Raw genomic sequence first — 18,838 nt, 5'->3', positions numbered from 1 at the left:
CTCTTCTGTCTCTTTTCTGTCTTTACCCGACTGGAGTTAGGCAGATGGGTCCCTCCATATGACCTGGGTTCTGCTCAAGGTTTCTTCCTGTTAAAAGAGAGTTTTTCCTTGCCACCGTCCCCTTCAGGCTTACTCTGGGGGTTTCAGACCGGGTTTTGTAAAGCGTCTTGAGACGATTTGAATTGTTATTTAATCTATATAAATAAAATTGAACTGAATTTACTTGAATTGAATTGAGTCCACCTGGAGGGGAAGATCACAACCTGATAACCAGACTTGCTGTCCCCCACTTGGTACTCTGAGGCAGGAACACGGTGTCTGTCGGCTTTGCAACGATTTCTCGCAGTGGGACATTCAAGAGCTGCCCGGGCCTCCCGCCAAACTCGTCGGGCTCGGTGGAACTGAGCCTGGACTGATGGCACCACCATTTCAGCCTCCTGGCTCAGGAACAGCGAGGCCTGGAACCCATGGGTAACTATGAAAGGAGACAAACCTGTGGCGAAGCTGACCAGTGAGTTGTGGGCATATTTAACCCATGGCAGGTTAGTGGACCAAGAAGCCGGTAGACGTGATGCAACGCAGCACAGTGAAGCCTCCATGTCCTGATTCGCTCGTTCTGCCTGGCCATTGAACTAGGGATGATAACCAGAGTTAAGACTGCAAGTGGTGCCCAAGAACTAACTTCCAAACTCGGGGGGGGGAGAACTGCAGACGCCAGTCAGACACAATGTCTTTATGAAAGCAAGAACACAAGTAGGATTAACAGGTTGGTGATTTCTAAGACAGACGGGAGTTTAGGAAGGGGAACCAGATGCGCAGCCTTAGACAACCGATCCACGATGGTGAATATGGTCGTATTACCTTCAGACAGAGGAAGACCTGTGAGGAATAGGCAGAGGTTGCAGAAGAGCAGTCAGGGGCCAATGTGAGGCTTTGTTACGGGCACAGACAGAACAGGCAGTGACGAACTCTCTGATATCTGCGGACATGGAGGGTCACCAGAAACGTTGTCGGACCTGGAAGATTGACCGATGAGTGGTAGGCGATCTTAGAAGAGTGACCACCCTGGAGTACCGAGGTTCTCGCTGGAGGAGGAACGAACAAGTGTCCGGGTGGGCAACCCTCCGTGGCAGGATGTTGTCGAAGGGCCTCCCTTTCTGTTCCACCTGCCACCGAATGGCTCTGACAACACAGGAGGAGGGCAGGATGGTGTCCGTGGTTACCGGAACAGCAGTTTCAGTGGTTCAGTTTTGTGTGTGTTTAATGTCAGTCGTTGGCCGTCTAGGGCTAAAACCTCCTTGGGTGCGTCTAATTCCCACAGGGGTAGATCATGTTGCTGAACCAGACCCGAGTCAATGAAACTTTCATCGACTGGAGCAACATACCTTTCAGAAAAGTGCGGGAGCCAATTCTGGCCGAGATAGCCGTGGACCGGACGAGCGGGAGTCTCTGGCATGGTGAGGAGTTTCTGGAGCGCTTAAGTTCTGGGCACTGGATCATGATGTGTCCCTGTTGACCTTGTCTGAACAGTTGCTGCCTCGCTCAGAGTCAAGCGGTTGCGCCCCAGCTGCATAGTGTTACGTCCCTATGTGTGTCTAGGGGAAAATCAGGGACAAACACAATACAACCAAATGCTCAAGTCTGGTGTAAAAAGAATTTAACAATATTTATTGAAATACAAAAAGATGACTAAACAAAAATCTCCTCCAAACAAAAACAGTGGGGGAGATTTGGACCACGTGGTTGTGCCAAATAAATGAAGGCAATAAAACAAAACTAGGCCTGGCTAACACTCTGCCATATAGAAAACAACAAACAAAAAGGGCCTAACTATCTTTTCTACTAAAAGAACGTTGTCAGAACTACATGGGTGGCACCAACCAATAATCCTAGTGTGTATAACAAAGGAATCCTACGTGGTGGGGTGTAAAGGGTACCCCAATCTTACCTCTGGTCCGCACCTTCCACCACAACTGAAATAAATCAAACAGAAAGGGTCCACACGTCTCAATACCACGGTAGGTGACGGAAAACAAAATAACAATCGAGCTGAGCAACAAGCTAAGGGCAGAGATTGAACCATGTGGTTCTCAAAACAAGCTACAAGCAATCAGCGCAACTAGCATGCAGCAGCAAATCAGGTGCAGGGGAAGTAGAGGGCGAGGAGCCTGTAGCTGGATCCTTTTGAAGTAGCTCCTGTGGTGGCAACTGGATAATCCAACCAATCAGCAGGCTCTGACAGACTTCCCAGGTGGAATCACTTGCGGTATCACCAGTATCACCTGAACACACAGGGGAGGGGGAGAGAGAGAGGGAGAGAAAAAAAACAAGAAAAATACACTGCCCCCGTCTGGCACGTAACAATAGGTTCTCCCGGCGGTCCCATTGCTGTGGGTTGTGACAGGCAGTCGGGTTCCATGTGGTAGATGGCAGCGAATAGCAGCCCCTTCTCCAGTCGGGGGTGAGGGGCAGGGTCGAGGTGTTGCAATCCGTTGCTGGATCTTTCCCTGTGTCTTTCTCTAAACCGATTATCTAAACTAATGGCTAGTCGGATAAGTTCCTCCAGGGAGGTGGAATTGTCCCCTACCACTAGCTGGCCTGGGGGGCGTCATCATCCCGCCCGCACTGATGGCGAACTGGGCCACTGGTTGGTCACCCTGTAGGAGACCCACTAGCTGCCACTCCGCTTCTCTGCCTCTGACCGGGTGGTCCAATACCAGTCTCATTTCTCTGGTAAACAATTTGTAATCATAGCGTAATTCGGGGCGGTGGCTGCAGACAACCATGGCCCATGTAGCTGCCTGACCGGACATTAGGCTCATAACATAATGATAATAATAATAAATTTTATTTATAACGCACTTTACATCAAAGCAATGACCTCAAAGTGCTACAATGCACATAAAACAACATAAAGACTTTAAAACTAGACATTAAAAATAGCAGTTTTAGCCATAGGCTTTTATAAAAAGATGAGTCTTAAGGCCTTTTTTTAAAAGAGTCCACAGTCTGTGGTGCCCTTAGATGCACAGGAAGAGTATTCCACAGGCTGGGTGCAGCTGAACAGAAGGCGCGGTCGCCCATGGTTCGAAACCTTGTCCTTGGAGGCTGGAGGAGGTTGGCCTGTCCAGTGCGGAGATGGCGTGAGGAGGAAAGGGGGATGATGAGTTGTTTGAGGTAACCGGGGGCAGTGCCATGGAGGCACTGGTGGGTCAGAAGGGAAACTTTGAATTTAATCCTGTACTGGACAGGAAGCCAGTGAAGGGATTTGAGGATGGGTGTGATGTGGTGATACTTCCGCACCCCCATCAGGATCCTGGCGGCACAGTTCTGGATGTACTGCAACTGCTTGATGTTCTTGCCTGGGATCCCGATGAGGAGTGCGTTGCAGTAGTCCAGCCTGGAGGAGACAAAGGCATGGACAAGTTTTTCGGCATCACGGAGAGCGAGTATGGGGCGGAGTTTTGCAATATTCCTGAGGTAAAAGAAGGAGGTTTTGCAAAGGTGTTTAATGTGAGCCTCAAAAGTCAGGTGAGGGTCCATTCTGACACCGAGGTTTGTGACTGAGGATGAGAGGTGAAGAAAGGTAAAGTCAATTCTGTGGCGTGGAAACACTTCGGTTTCGAGGAGTCTGACTCGGAACAAACGAAAATATTGTGCAAGATATGTCACGCTACTAAGGCTGCCAACCGTCCGTTGAAAAACGGAATCGTCCCGTATTTACAAACAAAAGTACGTGTCTCCTATTGAGCTGTCACGGGACGCACTTTCAATGGATTTAAGGAATAACCAGGCGCTTTATGAACATGCACGGTAAACTTATTCCCAGGCCGTCTCCTGCTCTGTGACCAATGAGCTGACAGCGGAAATCCCTCTCACCTCATTGGTCGAGGTACTGTTGCTTGCGAATCTTGTATTAAAAATAAATTGTTGGAAAAACAATTCTCCACTCTGGACCTGCCAAAGTCTGAGATAGTGTTTATTTTTTATTTTTAAATATTATTTAATTAACTTTATTAATATAATTTTCTCTTATTTATTTGTATTTTTCAGTTCTTATTAAAAGAAATACCAGTTAAAAGTTCAATAAATGCTTCTCAAATCAATGAATAATCATCTTTAATAATCGTGATTATGATTTTTGCGATAATCAAGCAGCCCTATTTTCTCATTTTCTGATTCTCCCAACTAAATGAGAAATCAAAAGACTGTTTTTCATGTGAGTCAAGTATGTTAATAGCTGGATTGTAGGATAACTGACTTTGAAGCTATGTATCAGTTTGCTGCTAATGTGGCTAGCGCTAGGTCACCTAAATAAGAAAGACACCGATTCCCTGAAATGTCTGTGATTGGTGGGCAGGTGCAAATCTCCTGATGATATAGCTATACTAAATAAATAGCTAAAACGAATAGATTGCTCTTCCAGAGACCTCAACTGCTACCACCAGTCAGGTTCACAGACATTTCTTTTTCTAGCTGCTACAAGTGCGTGAGAGTAGGGGGTACATGGCTGGAGGTCAAATGTCTGAAGGGGTACGGGGCTGTGAAAAGGTTGGGAACCACTGCGCTAGGTCACCCTAAATAAGAAAGACACAGATTCCCTGAAATGTCTGTGATTGGTGGGCAGGTGCAAATCTCCTGATGATATAGCTATACTAAATAAATAGCTAAAACGAATAGATTGCTCTTCCAGAGACCTCAACTGCTACCACCAGTCAGGTTCACAGACATTTCTTTTTCTAGCTGCTACAAGTGCGTGAGAGTAGGGGGTACATGGCTGGAGGTCAAATGTCTGAAGGGGTACGGGGCTGTGAAAAGGTTGGGAACCACTGCGCTAGGTCACCCTAAATAAGAAAGACACAGATTCCCTGAAATGTCTGTGATTGGTGGGCAGGTGCAAATCTCCTGATGATATAGCTATACTAAATAAATAGCTAAAACGAATAGATTGCTCTTCCAGAGACCTCAACTGCTACCACCAGTCAGGTTCACAGACATTTCTTTTTCTAGCTGCTACAAGTGCGTGAGAGTAGGGGGTACATGGCTGGAGGTCAAATGTCTGAAGGGGTACGGGGCTGTGAAAAGGTTGGGAACCACTGCGCTAGGTCACCCTAAATAAGAAAGACACAGATTCCCTGAAATGTCTGTGATTGGTGGGCAGGTGCAAATCTCCTGATGATATAGCTATACTAAATAAATAGCTAAAACGAATAGATTGCTCTTCCAGAGACCTCAACTGCTACCACCAGTCAGGTTCACAGACATTTCTTTTTCTAGCTGCTACAAGTGCGTGAGAGTAGGGGGTACATGGCTGGAGGTCAAATGTCTGAAGGGGTACGGGGCTGTGAAAAGGTTGGGAACCACTGACCTAACTGACCTTCGTACCTGGTGGGAGTGGGAATGAATGATTCTCAGGGAAGGGGTGCCACAGCTGGGTTAGCCTCTGCTGGAGCGGGTGGTGGAGGAGGAGTTGCTGAAGCTGCTGAAGCTGCTGAAGCTGCTGAAGCTGCTGAAGCGGTGGGCCGGGTGATGATGGTCTCCAGACGAGAGCTGAGTCATCCCCACGGAGAGCAGTTTAGGAGGTCTGATAGCGAGTGTAGTCCCTGTTTCGAAAGGGCATCGAACGCGTGGTCAGTCCCTGCAGGGTCCATCGTTATGGCCAGATAATTCTCTGAAGGTCCGTCCCAGCAAGAGACGATACTGCGTGTTAAAGTCAATGGAGTTGAGTTTATTCACAAAACTCAGCAGGGACATAATTCCTGGAACAGAAAAACAAAAATGCAAAAATGTAAACAAAAGGCACGGGAAACTCCAGGAGAAACAGAAGGAAACACAAAGCGGCTGCCAGGGCAGGAATCTGGTTCACTCTAGGAGCCACATAATATGTGGAATTATCTGGCACTGGAGGGAAGCTACGGCCAGTCTTTTAAAGAGTGCTGATTGAAAACTGGTCGCAGCTGAGTCAGGTGCTCCTGCCTGCCCAGGTGAGCCTAATGAGGGAGAGAGAGAGCGGGAAAAGAGAACAAAAACAGCACCAGCACTGGAAACCCAGGACCATAACAAGAAGGAGACAAAAAAACACACAATGCATATTTGCATGGGAAACAATCACAAATATCACCAATAAATGTATACGTCAGGTTGTATTCTGACTGTATCTAAGCTGTGTGTATGCACCTAAATGTGTAGGAGGAATTGAGAATCCTGTCCCAACATCTGGAGGCTGAAAAAGAGAAGACAGAGACTCTGCTGTATGCTATGCTTCCACGTCACATAGCTAATCAGCTTAAAGATGGGAAAAGCGTCAAGGCAGGTCAGTCTATTTGTCTACCAACCCAACTGTCAATGTTTGCCTGTGTGTACATTTCTTTCTGTTGTTCAAAGTGTCTGTCTTCTCAGGAGAGTTTGAAGTGTGCACGATTTTGTTCAGCGATGTGGTAACCTTCACTAACATCTGTGCTGCCTGTGAGCCCATCTGTATCGTTCACCTGTTGAATTCCATGTACTCCAAGTTTGACAGACTCACCAACATACATGACATCTACAAGGTATCTATATAAATTTAGTATCTATTGTATTCAGCTTGATACTCACAATCTTTAGGAAGTGATGACAGGGTCTCTAACACTATTTACACATACTAATTTAAACTGGATGTCCTGCCACTTTATACAATCTGGATCCAGTATAAAACTTAACTTGTAAATAAATATATAAATCCTGAACAAATATAAATCCTGGTAAATCCAGGTATTTTATCCAGGCACCAGATTCAAAATATCAAATATGAACTTAATCTATTTCTCACAACATAGGAAACACTATTTGTACATTTGTGTGTCACATTGTTCAATTGAACAATGTTTTTTTTCATTTAATTAAATAAAACCTGAATTGTCTTTTTAACCATAAGCTTGGTTTACTAAAGGTTGAAACTATTGGTGATGCATATATGGTAGTTGGCGGTGTTCCAGTCCCCACAAAAACCCATGCCCACAGAGTGGCAAATTTTGCTTTGGGTATGAAAATTTCTGCCAGAGAAGTCATCAACCCTGTAACAGGAAACCCCATACAGGTAAGACTGCATATGTTTAGCTCTTCTAGTAAATATTCTGACTATGTAAATCATGACCAAGAGAGAAGATGCGGAGCTTTTGTTACAAATAGAAAGACCTTTCTTAGAACTGAACTTTTATCCAGACTATACTTAGTAGTCTGAGGGTGGCACAGTGGTGGTGTGGTTAGCACTGAAGACTCAGAGCAAGAAGGTTCTGGGTTTGAATCCTTCGACTGGGTCCTTTCTGTGTGGCGTTTGGATGTTCTCCTTCTGTCTTCCTCCCACCGTCCAGAGACATGCTAATTAAATTGATTAAATTAAAACTGTTGATTCTAAAATGGCCGTAGGTGTGAGTGTGGTTGTCTGTCTCTCTGTGTTAGCTCTGCGATAGACTGGCACCCTGTTAGAGCTAGAGCAGAGCTTTCTAGACTACTTAGAAGGTCAGGCTAACCCACCACCTTCAAATATTACATACCTTCAGGCCCCATTTCAGGCATCTACCCCTGCACCACAGTTTTCAAGCCACCGGCAAAGTGCTGTTGGGGCAGGCTTGAATGCCTCTGTTCACCAGTCTCGGCTGCTACCGGATAGATTCAAGGGTGGTGCTAACTTGCAGTCAGATGATTGGCTCCAGGCGGTGGCCCTATATAAGGAGGCCTGCAGCCTGTCTGACGCCCAGCTTTTCTTAGAGTTGCCGAGGTTTTTGGCTAAGGAACCGAAGAAGTGGTTCGCCGCAATGCAACCTCACCTGTAATCCTGGTCACAGTTCTCTGACCTGTTCTGCAAGGCCTTCTTGCCTTCAGACAGCCAGGAAATGATTTGGAGAGGCATTTTGGATAGTGTTGTTACGTCTCGGTCTAGGGGTTTGAGGAAGCAACATAAACACAAATGGACGAGGAACGATTGTAACAAGAGTGACCCTTTTATTCCCACCACGCACACAAGTGAACAAGTGAATTACATGTACAAAAAGAAAAGGAAGCTTGTCTTCAGGGTGAACTAAGGCCAAAACAACAAACAAAAGCCCAGCTACCTGGTTCTCAAAGTCTAACTAAAACCTAAATGCAAATAAAAACGAACAAAAAGACATTCTCTAAACCTAACTGCCTAACTTTAACAAAAACAGGAGAAAACGGATTCGAAAATAAATGGCAGTTCACCCCAACTGCTTCCTAATATACTTTACAAACAAAAGAAAAATACACTCACAGGAAAAAAACATCTGTGAGGGACGCACTCAAAAAAAACCTCACTAAGGCCACAAGGCACAAGCAAAAAAGTCACACAACCAACAGCTCTCTCTCTAGTCAGCAATCACAATCTCTCAGGTGCAGACCATTTAAATCGGCCAAGCCCCCTGAACAGCCAATCCCGGGCTCCAGCCAATCCACATTGGACACTGCATCTGAACAAAGATCCTCTAAGGCTGATGTCTCACTCTTGAACAAAAAATGACTTTGCATAACAGTGTTCAGAGGCCAGATGAACCGCTTCCAACTTTTGTCACACATCTTGTGGGGGAGTTCAGGCGTTTGAAACAGTCACCTCCGGTGTCAGAACAGATTGATGGTTTGGTCTCTCTAATGCCCCCGCCACATTCCAGAGGCTGATGAACTCAGTTCTGGCTGGCCTAGTATACAAATGTTGCGTGGTCTACCTGGATGATATAGTGGTTGCTTCACCCAGTTTCTCGCAGCACCTGACAGATCTCAGGACAGTTTTCCAGCGCCTGGCAGATGCTGGGTTGTCGCTGAAGTTTTCAAAATGTATCTTCTGCAAGCCCTCTCTCCGGTACCTGGGCTACATTGTTAGTCGGGAGGGCTTAAGCCCGGATGAGTGGAAGTTTGATGCCATTAAGAACTTCCCAAGATCCCGTACTGTCAAGCAGGTCAAACAGTTTCTTGGCATGTCTGGTTATTACGCTTCATCCGGGGTTAAGCAAAGGTCGCAGAACCCCTCATTGCTCTGACTAGAGAAGGGGCCCTGTTCCAGTGGACTGATGACTGCCAAGTAGCCCTGCATGACCTCAAATCGAAGCTGTGCACTGCACCAGTGCTGGTGCTTCCCAACTTTGACAAACCATTTGCCATCCACACTGATGCATGTGATGCTGGTTTGGGGGCTGCTTTGATCCAGAATGATGAGAACGGCTGTGAGAGGGCAGCGCAAAGGTCCCAGCCAGTGAACTGCTGGGTCAGTTTTCACACCTGGAGGATTGTGGGACTTGAGGTCTCCAGTGCTTCCCTTTGTTTCCAAGACAAAGACAAACATGTGGTTAACTTGGTTATGCATGGTGAGCTTCCATAGCTCACCACCAGGTTCAGGTCACAACAGGAGTCAGTTCTAAAGTCTTAAGTGCAGGTTGGCATTCAGAAATACCTGATGCGTCAGCTTGGATGTCCAGTTTTCGCACATTTCTTCACTTTTTGCCGACGCACTTGCATTTAATGCAGCTCTTCTGTTTCTCATTTGGTCTGTGTGTACCTGGCCTGTACCACTACACTTGCTGTATTTGGAGTGTCTTTCGTTTTTTTAACACAATGGTATGATCATAGTACGTCCTCGCATGTGATCGGCTGCATCGGATGCCCATCAAAATAAAAATAAAAGTTTCAGCTCTCACTGACAGGAGTCGTCTCTTCTGGTTTGCTACAGAGAATCGACTGAAGAGAATACTTGGATTTAGCCTGGGTGTTCCCATACTGCTTTGCGCGCGATTTCATTCTCGCTGCAAAAGCAGTCTGGAAACCATCGCCCATATTTTCTCCTGAGATAGGGAACCAATCACAGAACGGGGGGGGGCAGCAAGACGATGACGACGTCTATGCGCGACACCGAAGCTTGTAGTGTGTTAATCCAACATGGCAGCGGACCTAACGTTACCGTTCGATGCAGCCTTAGACAGTGTTTTAAGTAGCTTAGAACGCAAGTTTATTTTAAAAAAAGAGCAACGTTTGGCGTTGAAAGACTTCATTGCCAAGAAGGATGTGTTTGCTCTGCTACCAACAGGCTTTGGCTATGAATCGCGCGCAAGGCAGCATGGGAATTACCAGGCGCATTTGATAGACATTCGTAGCGCCCAATAAACGGCTCTAGGCATTTGTAAAACCACGCCTCAAATACGAGAAAATAAACACGTAGTTTCCAGACCAGCATCTCATTGAGATGTGCAGTCGCGTCAGCCAGGCTAACTTGGATTAGTGGCAAAACATAATTTTAACAAATGCATAAAAGTAACGAAGTAATGAAAACTTGCTTACCGGCACACAAACCACACAAAACCACTAAATTAGAATAAAATAGAAGGCTCTGAGTGAAACTAAACGAAGAGCCATTTGGGAGCCGTTTGGGAGCCATAAGAGTTTGGCCGTTTGGCCCCGTTATATGGGAGCCCTGCCAAAAGAGTCGACTCTTTAAAAAGTGCCAGACTTCCCATCACTTGAGTATACACCACGTAGTGCAGACCAGTGTTGTGTTTATTTCCACCAACATGAACTATATTTACTTACAAGGTTTGTATGTTTGTTTCAGATCCGTGTGGGTCTCCATACCGGACCAGTGTTAGCTGGGGTTGTAGGAGAAAAGATGCCTCGTTACTGCCTGTTTGGAGACACTGTTAACACTGCCTCCAGGATGGAGAGTCATGGACTCCCTGACCACATTCACCTCAGCAGCTCCACATATAGGTGTGTTGTGTTTTGTTTTTCTGCCAGATTCTGCCTTCTGCAAAAATATAAATGATGAAAAATATTTTAGGAAATTAGTAACCTGAGATAGAAGGTACCCCCTGAAATAGTCACATTTCACAAAAGATTCATGGTGTCCTTTAAAGTAAAGTAAAGTGCTTTATTTTGTCATTATACAATGTACAATGAAATTACATGGTCGGATGGAGGGTTAGTCCTTCACAGCTTTCACGTGTAGCACTTGTGTCAACCAACACTACTAGCTAGCTATCTAGCTACTAGACCAGTTCTAGGCTCAAAGGAATGGGGAAGCAATGTAAAAACGTTAAGAAAAACAAAACAAAACACTCCACCTTGCTTGCACACCAGGCTGCTGGTCTGCGGTCAGGAGTTCTTGTCTTGTTAGTCTGCTACTGTCAATTGGGCGTTTGTTCTGCCTGGGTCATGTCAGCTCGAAGGATTATAATATCAGAGGTTTCATTTACATTAACGTTTGAATCAGTGTCTATGTGTTTGGTAATTAGGCCCAGCCAGGATGTCTAAAAAAAGAAAAGTGAATGAAAAATAAAATGAAAAAGTGAAAAGCTTTTTCAGTTATTTTGAACAGACACCAATAGACTGAAAATAAAACGAAAAACCACCTCCTGTTGTTAAAGTGAAAAATTAAAGTAAAAAATTGAATAAAAAATAAAAAATAATAAAATAAATGCATTAGGAGGGTTCTCATACCATTCATTCATTCATTCATCTTCTGTACCCGCTTATTCCTGTTAAAGGGGAACTCCGGCGCAAAATGAACCTGGGGTTAATAACACATGTGTACCGAGTTCGACCGTTCTCTGGTATTTGTTTTCATGCATTTGTTTTGTTAGTCATATTTTACCAGTTTTCTTGCAAACCGCTATTTAGCGTATAACGCTAGCCTTCGGGGCACACCGACACATAAAAAGAAATCGCTATTTCTATACCACTAACAAGGCTCACAATATCACCACACTTACATGGTAGCATAGCTAGGGTCTCTACATGTAAACCAGCATTGAGAACTTTGCAAGTATACAGGCAGTTTATTAAAAAAGGAACACAGTACCATTCGCGTCCGGCTCGCATATCCAAGCGGGCGCCATCTTGGGGAAACTGAACTCTCTTCGTTCAGTGCTCTCAGTGCTTTCTTCCGGCAACAGACAGTTCAGATCCCCAAGATGGCGCCCGCTTGGATATGCGAGCCGGACGCGAACGGTACTGTATTCCTTTTTTAATAAACTGCCTGTATACTTGCAAAGTTCTCAATGCTTCGGTTTACATGTAGAGACCCTAGTTATGCTACCGTGTAAGTGTGGTGATATTGTGAGCCTTGTTAGTGGTATAGAAATAGCGATTTCTTTTTATGTGTCGGTGTGCCCCGAAGGCTAGCGTTATACGCTAAATAGCGGTTTGCAAGAAAACTGGTCACGTTTGACTAACAAAACAAATGCATGAAAACAAATACCAGAGAACGGTCGAACTCGGTACACATGTGTTATTAACCCCAGGTTCATTTTGCGCCGGAGTTCCCCTTTAAGGGTTGCGAGGGTCTGCTGGAGCCTATCCCAGCTGTCATCGGGCGAGAGGCGGGGTGGTTCTCATACCATTTATTCATTTTGTTCATACAGAGGAAAAGAAAAAGCACAGTAGTCAGGTAGCAACTGGCAACATTGGTAACTGCATTATAAGAAACTAACTAAACTATCTACAGTCTTTGTCCACTCCACCACACTGGTGATTTAGGGCGTATTCACACCAGGAAGGTCCGTTAGTTCACTTGCTTTGGTCCGGACCAATTTTTTTTTTCTTTTTTTTTTTTTAGTGCGGTTCGCTTTCACACTGTGATTAATTGCAACCGGACCAGAATTTATAAACAAAAACACATGTGCTAAGGTTGTTCAGCCATTGGCTGGTAAACGTATAGGCGGGGTAAAGAAGGAAGCCAAATGTCCCACGTAAATAGGCTACAATGGAGACTTTGCGTACTGTAGGTCTACTTGTTATTATGCTAGCAATATGGTTTATAAACTGAGCGCTGGAATCCCCTCTCTCTCATTTGTTTACTAAAAATCTTATATACTTCTGCATTTTTATGTGTTTTCTCCAGCATTTGAGATATCTGGACATCTGCCCAGATATCTAGGAGGCAGCGTGTCTCCTCAGAGCTCGGTTAAGCCACGGCTCATCTCTACCTAACCTACCTGCGTTTGTTTGCTTCACGTGTCTCTCTCTGTTGTGTGTGTCACTGGGCTATCCTACATTTCCCATAACTAGTGCAGTGCCCGTCGGAAGTATGTATTCCTATAGTGGGAGCTGAAGAAGATTTTTCAGTTGTGACCATTGTCGTGACCCATGTCTCCTCCCCACAAAGACACCTGCCCAGTTTCAAATCAGCGTGCCACAGACAGACAGACAGACAGACACAAACTCACCAAATAAGTTAAAAGAAATTCTTGATTTATAGATAGATGATCAAATCACTCATGTTTTGTCTGTAAACTGTAAAATAGTCTCCGTTGCCATGGTTACCATCTAGCGTTTGAGCCAGCGCAATAATTTAGAACTGTCATCAGGCAACTGGAAATATTAGAGCGGAGAAAATCTATTTTACCGATATATTTTACATTTCTTATCCAAACAACGTCAAACTTAGCAGTGCACATCTTCGTGCCCGTAGCGAGACACCTGCCCAGTTTCAAATCAATCGGGCCAACGGTTCGCGACATATGCGTGCCACAGACAGACAGACACACAGACGCTTCTTGATATATGCGCGAAAACTACGGGAGCTCGTCAAATCCAAAAAGGTAGATTTTTGCAACTTGGGTCGGATCGAGGTCGGGCTGCTTTCACACCATAAAGGAACCGCACCAGGGTTCGGTAGGAACCGCTCCGAGACCACCTCCTCAGCTGGGTCTCGGTCCGCTTGTTTGGTCCGCACCAGAGTTCGAGTGATTGTATTCACACCAGTCAAAAAGGTCCGAACCAAGCAAGGAAACGAACTTGAGTTCGTTTTAATCGAACTAAACAAGGCAGGTGTGAATACACCCTTAAATAAAGCCGGCGGCTCTTCCAACTCCACACTTCTCTTTGTACATTCTATCCATGCTCCACACTCTCCATTACTTTTCTCCTTCATCTGTTTTTCTTCTTCTGTAGGCCAGTGTTTTTCAACCACTGTGCCGCGGCACACTAGTGTGCCATGAGAGATCGTCAGGTGTGCCATGGGAAATTATCCAATTTCACCTAATGGTCTAAAAAACATGTTTTGAAAACGAATTAATTATTACCTGCAAATAATATGCCATTGTCAAGTGTCTGTGTATATATATCTGTCTGTGTACCAGAGGTTACGCTAGACTTTTTCGTTGTCTGTCATTTTGACTGACAGGGTCATAAAAATCCTGTCATAATCTATTTTTACCCGTCACTTTAATTTTTTTAAAATGATAATAAATACATATTCAATAGCATTTCATTTTCATTAAAGTTTAATTAACTTTAAGTACTTTTTTCAGAATAGTATTGACTTTAAATGGTAACAACAACAACAACAACAAAAATTTGTGCTGCCGACACGTCTTGTCCGTACTCGGAACGGGACTGCTAGCGTAAACAGCTCTTACACGGTACCGTAGTGTTGAAGTGCTTCGGTGGTACGCAAATTCCATTTTGGTAGCCGTTAGCTGCATAGACATAGACCATTGACTGTATATACTAGATGTAGACATATGGTTAGCCGAGCTCTGACGTGTACATCAGTATAATCGGTGTACCAGGAAATCGTGCACTGACAAAAGTTCCACAATGTTTGGAATGCAAACTGCGATGAGAGACAACAGCCAATTAATAAGGTCACTCGCCACCAAGTGGTCAGGGGTGTGAATTGCAATCTGTCAAAATGACGGATGGCCTTCAGATTTTTCCGTCACATTTAAAAAATTTATTTTTTTAACATTTTCGGTTGGTGGTGTGCCTTGTGATTTTTTCAATGAAAAAAATGTACCTTGGCTCAAGAAAGGTTGAAAAACACTGCTCTAGTCTAATGACTTTTGCTGGCAGCTTTTAGACTCATTACCGCCAACTGCATTGAAGTGAGGACTCGACTTTTTATATTTTTTTAATAGGCTACTCACTCAGACATATTCGCCGTATGACTGCGTTCACTGAACCTTGACGCCCGTAAGGTGACACTGAGGGACAAATACCGTTACACCCATAGTAGTCATAAATCACTAGTCTTTCAGGCCTAAAATGACGGTGGAGCGGTGCCTTTGAACTATTCACTGCATAAATATGTACAACGTGTCCCCACTTCCTTGCTTTGGATACAACTGACGCTATTTTCTCATGGATATGGGTGCGATTTTGCGATTTTGGAGCCAGAGTCTGTGCAGTAAGGTCCAGAGTTGGGCCACTCAAAGCTGCGATTGTCACAAACCACTACAGTTTACTGTAGTGGTTTGTGAGATATAAATATGTAGTTGTTGTAGCGCCCCCTACAGCCCGAATTTCACGAAACTCGGCATGATTGTACACAATTATTTTATAATGACGGTTGCTAGGTTTCATAAGGATTGGATGAATACTTCAAAAGTTATAGGCCTTAAAGTCATATGAAATGTTTCTGTGTCACCTGTAGCGCCCCCTGCAGATGTAACTCTATGGACGCAACTTCATGGACATCTACACAATATTTTACAGGCTGTGTATGCCAAATTTCATGAAGTTAGCTATTGCAGTTTTTGAGATATTGAAATGTTGCTTTTGTAGCGCCCAATAGAGACCAAGGGTCCCAAAATTTGCCGTGCATACAGAATCATATTATTATCAATTATATGAAGTTTGATTAAGTTTTATACTTCACTAAATATTAGCTTTGGAGTTATGCTGTCCCACGCCGTAAAAATTAATTAGATAGATAGATAGGTTTTATTTGTCACATGCACAGTTATACATAGTACAATGCACAGTGAAATGTACTGTTGTACCTGCAGCCAGTAGTAAGAAAATATATAAGTACTACAGTAAACAGTAGTTAGGAGTCCATGCAAAGACGTTGCAGGATCCCTATTGTTTTTCTTCCTATTTTTATTATTATTAGGGGTCCCTTTTGTTTTCCTTCCAATTTTTAGGGGTCCACGCAATGATTGATTTTGTTGCAACTTTTCTTTTTCTTACTTTCTTTTCCCCTAAAAGGGTCTGCCCAGGACAAACTGCAAGGGCGAAAGGCATCAAAGTTGGTAACTTGGTAGAAGTCCTAGCATGTCACTTTGTAAAGTGTCAATACACATGCCTACAGCTAGGTGACGCTATAATAAGCCAATTTACATTTTGGCTCATATCTCGAGAACCATGTGCCCTAGAAACAAAATTCTTTCTCCCTCTGTTTCCTTGTATCGCTCTGGTTCTAATGGACTAGGCAACGCCCATTTCCGCCTGCCATTTTGAAAAAAATTGCGCCTCAAAGCAAAATCAACTCCTCCAAGCCTGTTGTGACTAGTGTTGTTTTTGGCGGCCTGTTTTAATTTTAGTTTTAGTCTAGTCTTTGTGTCAAGCTGTCATTTTAGTTTTTATTAGTTTTAGTCATGTTCATACTCTTTTTAGTCTAGTCAAGTTTCAGTCAACTAAAAGTCTGAGCATTTTAGTCTTATTTTAGTCAGAATTATCCATGACTATTTTCGTCTAGTTTTAGTCTACGAAAACTGATGACATTTTCGTCTAGTCTTAGTCAACGAAAACTGATGACATTTTCGTCTAGTCTTAGTCAACGAAAACTGATGACATTTAGTCTAATTTTAGTCAATGAAAATTGTATTTTAGTTCTTTTTAGTAATGCAATTCTATTTAACCCAGTCAATATAGTATAAGTAGCCTACCTTGTAGTATAGACAAAACCAAAATTTTCTTTTAGCCAAACCTATTTCAAACAAGGTTCTTATTATATTATTGTTACCTTATAGACTCAAGAATACATCCATTCCAGACACGGAAGACGCTGATTTGAATTTACAACATATTTATTTTTCTATTTATTTACTACTTGCCGCACTTCTCCCTATCTTTCACCACAAGACATTCGGTTTTATTTTCCACTTCGGTGTATTTAAAGTTTTTCCAAATGTCTTCTCTTCTTCTTCTACCAAAGACCCCCGGCTGGCCCGCCATCGTTCCCTTTCTCTGTCACGCTACTCAGTAGCCTACTCACAGTTCTCTCGCTACTCAGTACTCACGCAGAGTCGCAGACTCACTGGAGCAGCTGCATCTTCTAACGCATATAGAACGCACCTTATTAAATAATGCCGCGAGTGGAGCTTGAGGAAGTGACGTCGCCTGCGAGAGAAACGGGCTCTCTGGACACAGGAAACAGAAAAACTACAAAATAATGATAATAACGCGACTAAACAAGACAAAATGACGTTGTAACATTTCGTCTCGTCTCGTTTTGGTCAACGAAAATGGAGAGACATTTTAGCATAGTTTTTATTTTGTAAACCACATTTGGTCTTGTTTTTATTCGTCAACAATATTGCATTATACATTTAATTATAGTCATCGTCGCATGACCAGCATTTACGTTACGTCTCGTCTCGTTTTAGTCACGTGATAAAGGTTCGTTGACGACAATATTTAGTCATAGTTTTCGTTGACGAAAGCAACACTAGTTGTGACCCTTATCACAGACCCCAATGGAAACCACCACGTGTGCACACTAATCACTGCAACCACTGCAAAGACAATCCAGTGAGGTGACCACTACACTTCACACCTACCACACTGCATGCAAGGAGGGGCGCATATCCCATGACTACTCCCTGTAGTTTATCCCTCTGCCCTTTTGCCACATCTACCCCAGTGTTGTTTTCGTCAACAATGACGATGACGAAATTATTTCGTTGACGCCCCTTTTTTTCATGATGATAACGAGACAGTGACGAGCTAAACATGGCTCTTTGATGACGAAAACATGACTAGACGTTTGTAAGCTTTCGTTGACGAGACGAGACTGGACGAAAATGTTAGTGGGTGTTTTCGTCAACGATGACGATGACGAAATTATTTCGTTGACGCCCCTTTTTTTCATGACAACATGTTGTGGGTGGTCTGTCAGACGTTCAAAATGCATGACATTTCTGCCTATTGTCTGTCAAAAGCTAAAAAGTATCAGCAATGGTGCTGCATCCTATCCTTGTTTGGTCACGCCCACCACATGGCATCACGCCAGCATCTGTGCACATTCTGCACAACACGCCTGCCGTCGCAGTCACACTAAATGATGGACCTTAGTGGCAGCGGCAAGGGCCTTGGTGGTCAGAAACGACGAGATGATCTATGGCAGGGATGCTCATTAAGTCGATCGCGATCGACTGGTAGATCGCGAAGGTAGTGCGGATAGATCGCTAACATTGAAAACTTTTTTTAGATGTTAGTCTAAAACATTTATCTGTTGCAACTCCAAAACAAACAGCAAGACAAACGTTCATCTTTATTTATTTTTACTTTATATTTGCAACATGCCCTCAGTTCAGCGGCACACATCCACAGCCACGCACAACTTCAACAACAACTCAAGACTACCGTCTTTCTTAAAGAGACAGCGCTATTTTTGTAAAGGTGCAGTGCACCAGTTTTTCTTGATAAAAATAAAAACAAAGATGGATAGAGCTTTTAACACTCTAGTACCAATTAATATGACTATATATACACTGTTACCATTTTATCTGTGTGTAATGCATAATCCTTATAGTAGATCAGAAAGTATTTGCTGTTGGGTGGAAAACTTGTTTGTCTAAAACCATTCCTTTGTTATTGTAATTATTGGTGAAAATACTTTTTGACCTTTTTGAGTTTTCGTCGACTAAAACTAGACTAAAACCTTTTTGAGTTTTCGTCGACGAAAACTAGACTAAAACCTTTTTGAGTTTTCATCAACTAAAACTAGACTAAAACCATCACATGTAGAAATGACAAAAATGTGACTAAAACTAATAAGCATTTTCGTCCAAAAGACTAAGACTAAATCTAAAATGGCTGCCAAAAACAACACTGATCTACCCCCATGTTTTTTGTT

The 18,838-nt window shown here is 43.6% G+C and overlaps 1 protein-coding gene across 1 annotated transcript in view; it reads left to right on the top strand.

Moving 5' to 3' along the window:
- The window catches only part of LOC311509665 (guanylate cyclase soluble subunit beta-2-like), a 63,692-nt gene that overhangs the window by 32,140 nt on the left and 12,714 nt on the right, over positions 1–18,838 (top strand). The window contains exons 8-11 of the mRNA XM_084575088.1: positions 6,190–6,313; positions 6,400–6,548; positions 6,929–7,075; positions 10,589–10,743. Of these exons, the coding sequence (XP_084431214.1) occupies positions 6,190–6,313; positions 6,400–6,548; positions 6,929–7,075; positions 10,589–10,743 (575 nt within the window). The remainder of the gene's footprint in view (positions 1–6,189; positions 6,314–6,399; positions 6,549–6,928; positions 7,076–10,588; positions 10,744–18,838) is intronic.

The sequence above is a fragment of the Chelon labrosus genome (genome assembly GCF_963514085.1).
Source record: "Chelon labrosus genome assembly, contig: SCAFFOLD_84, whole genome shotgun sequence".
Classification (NCBI taxonomy): Eukaryota; Metazoa; Chordata; class Actinopteri; order Mugiliformes; family Mugilidae; genus Chelon; species Chelon labrosus.
Note: the sequence above shows the minus strand (reverse complement) of the source record. Positions and strands in the feature narration are given on the sequence as shown.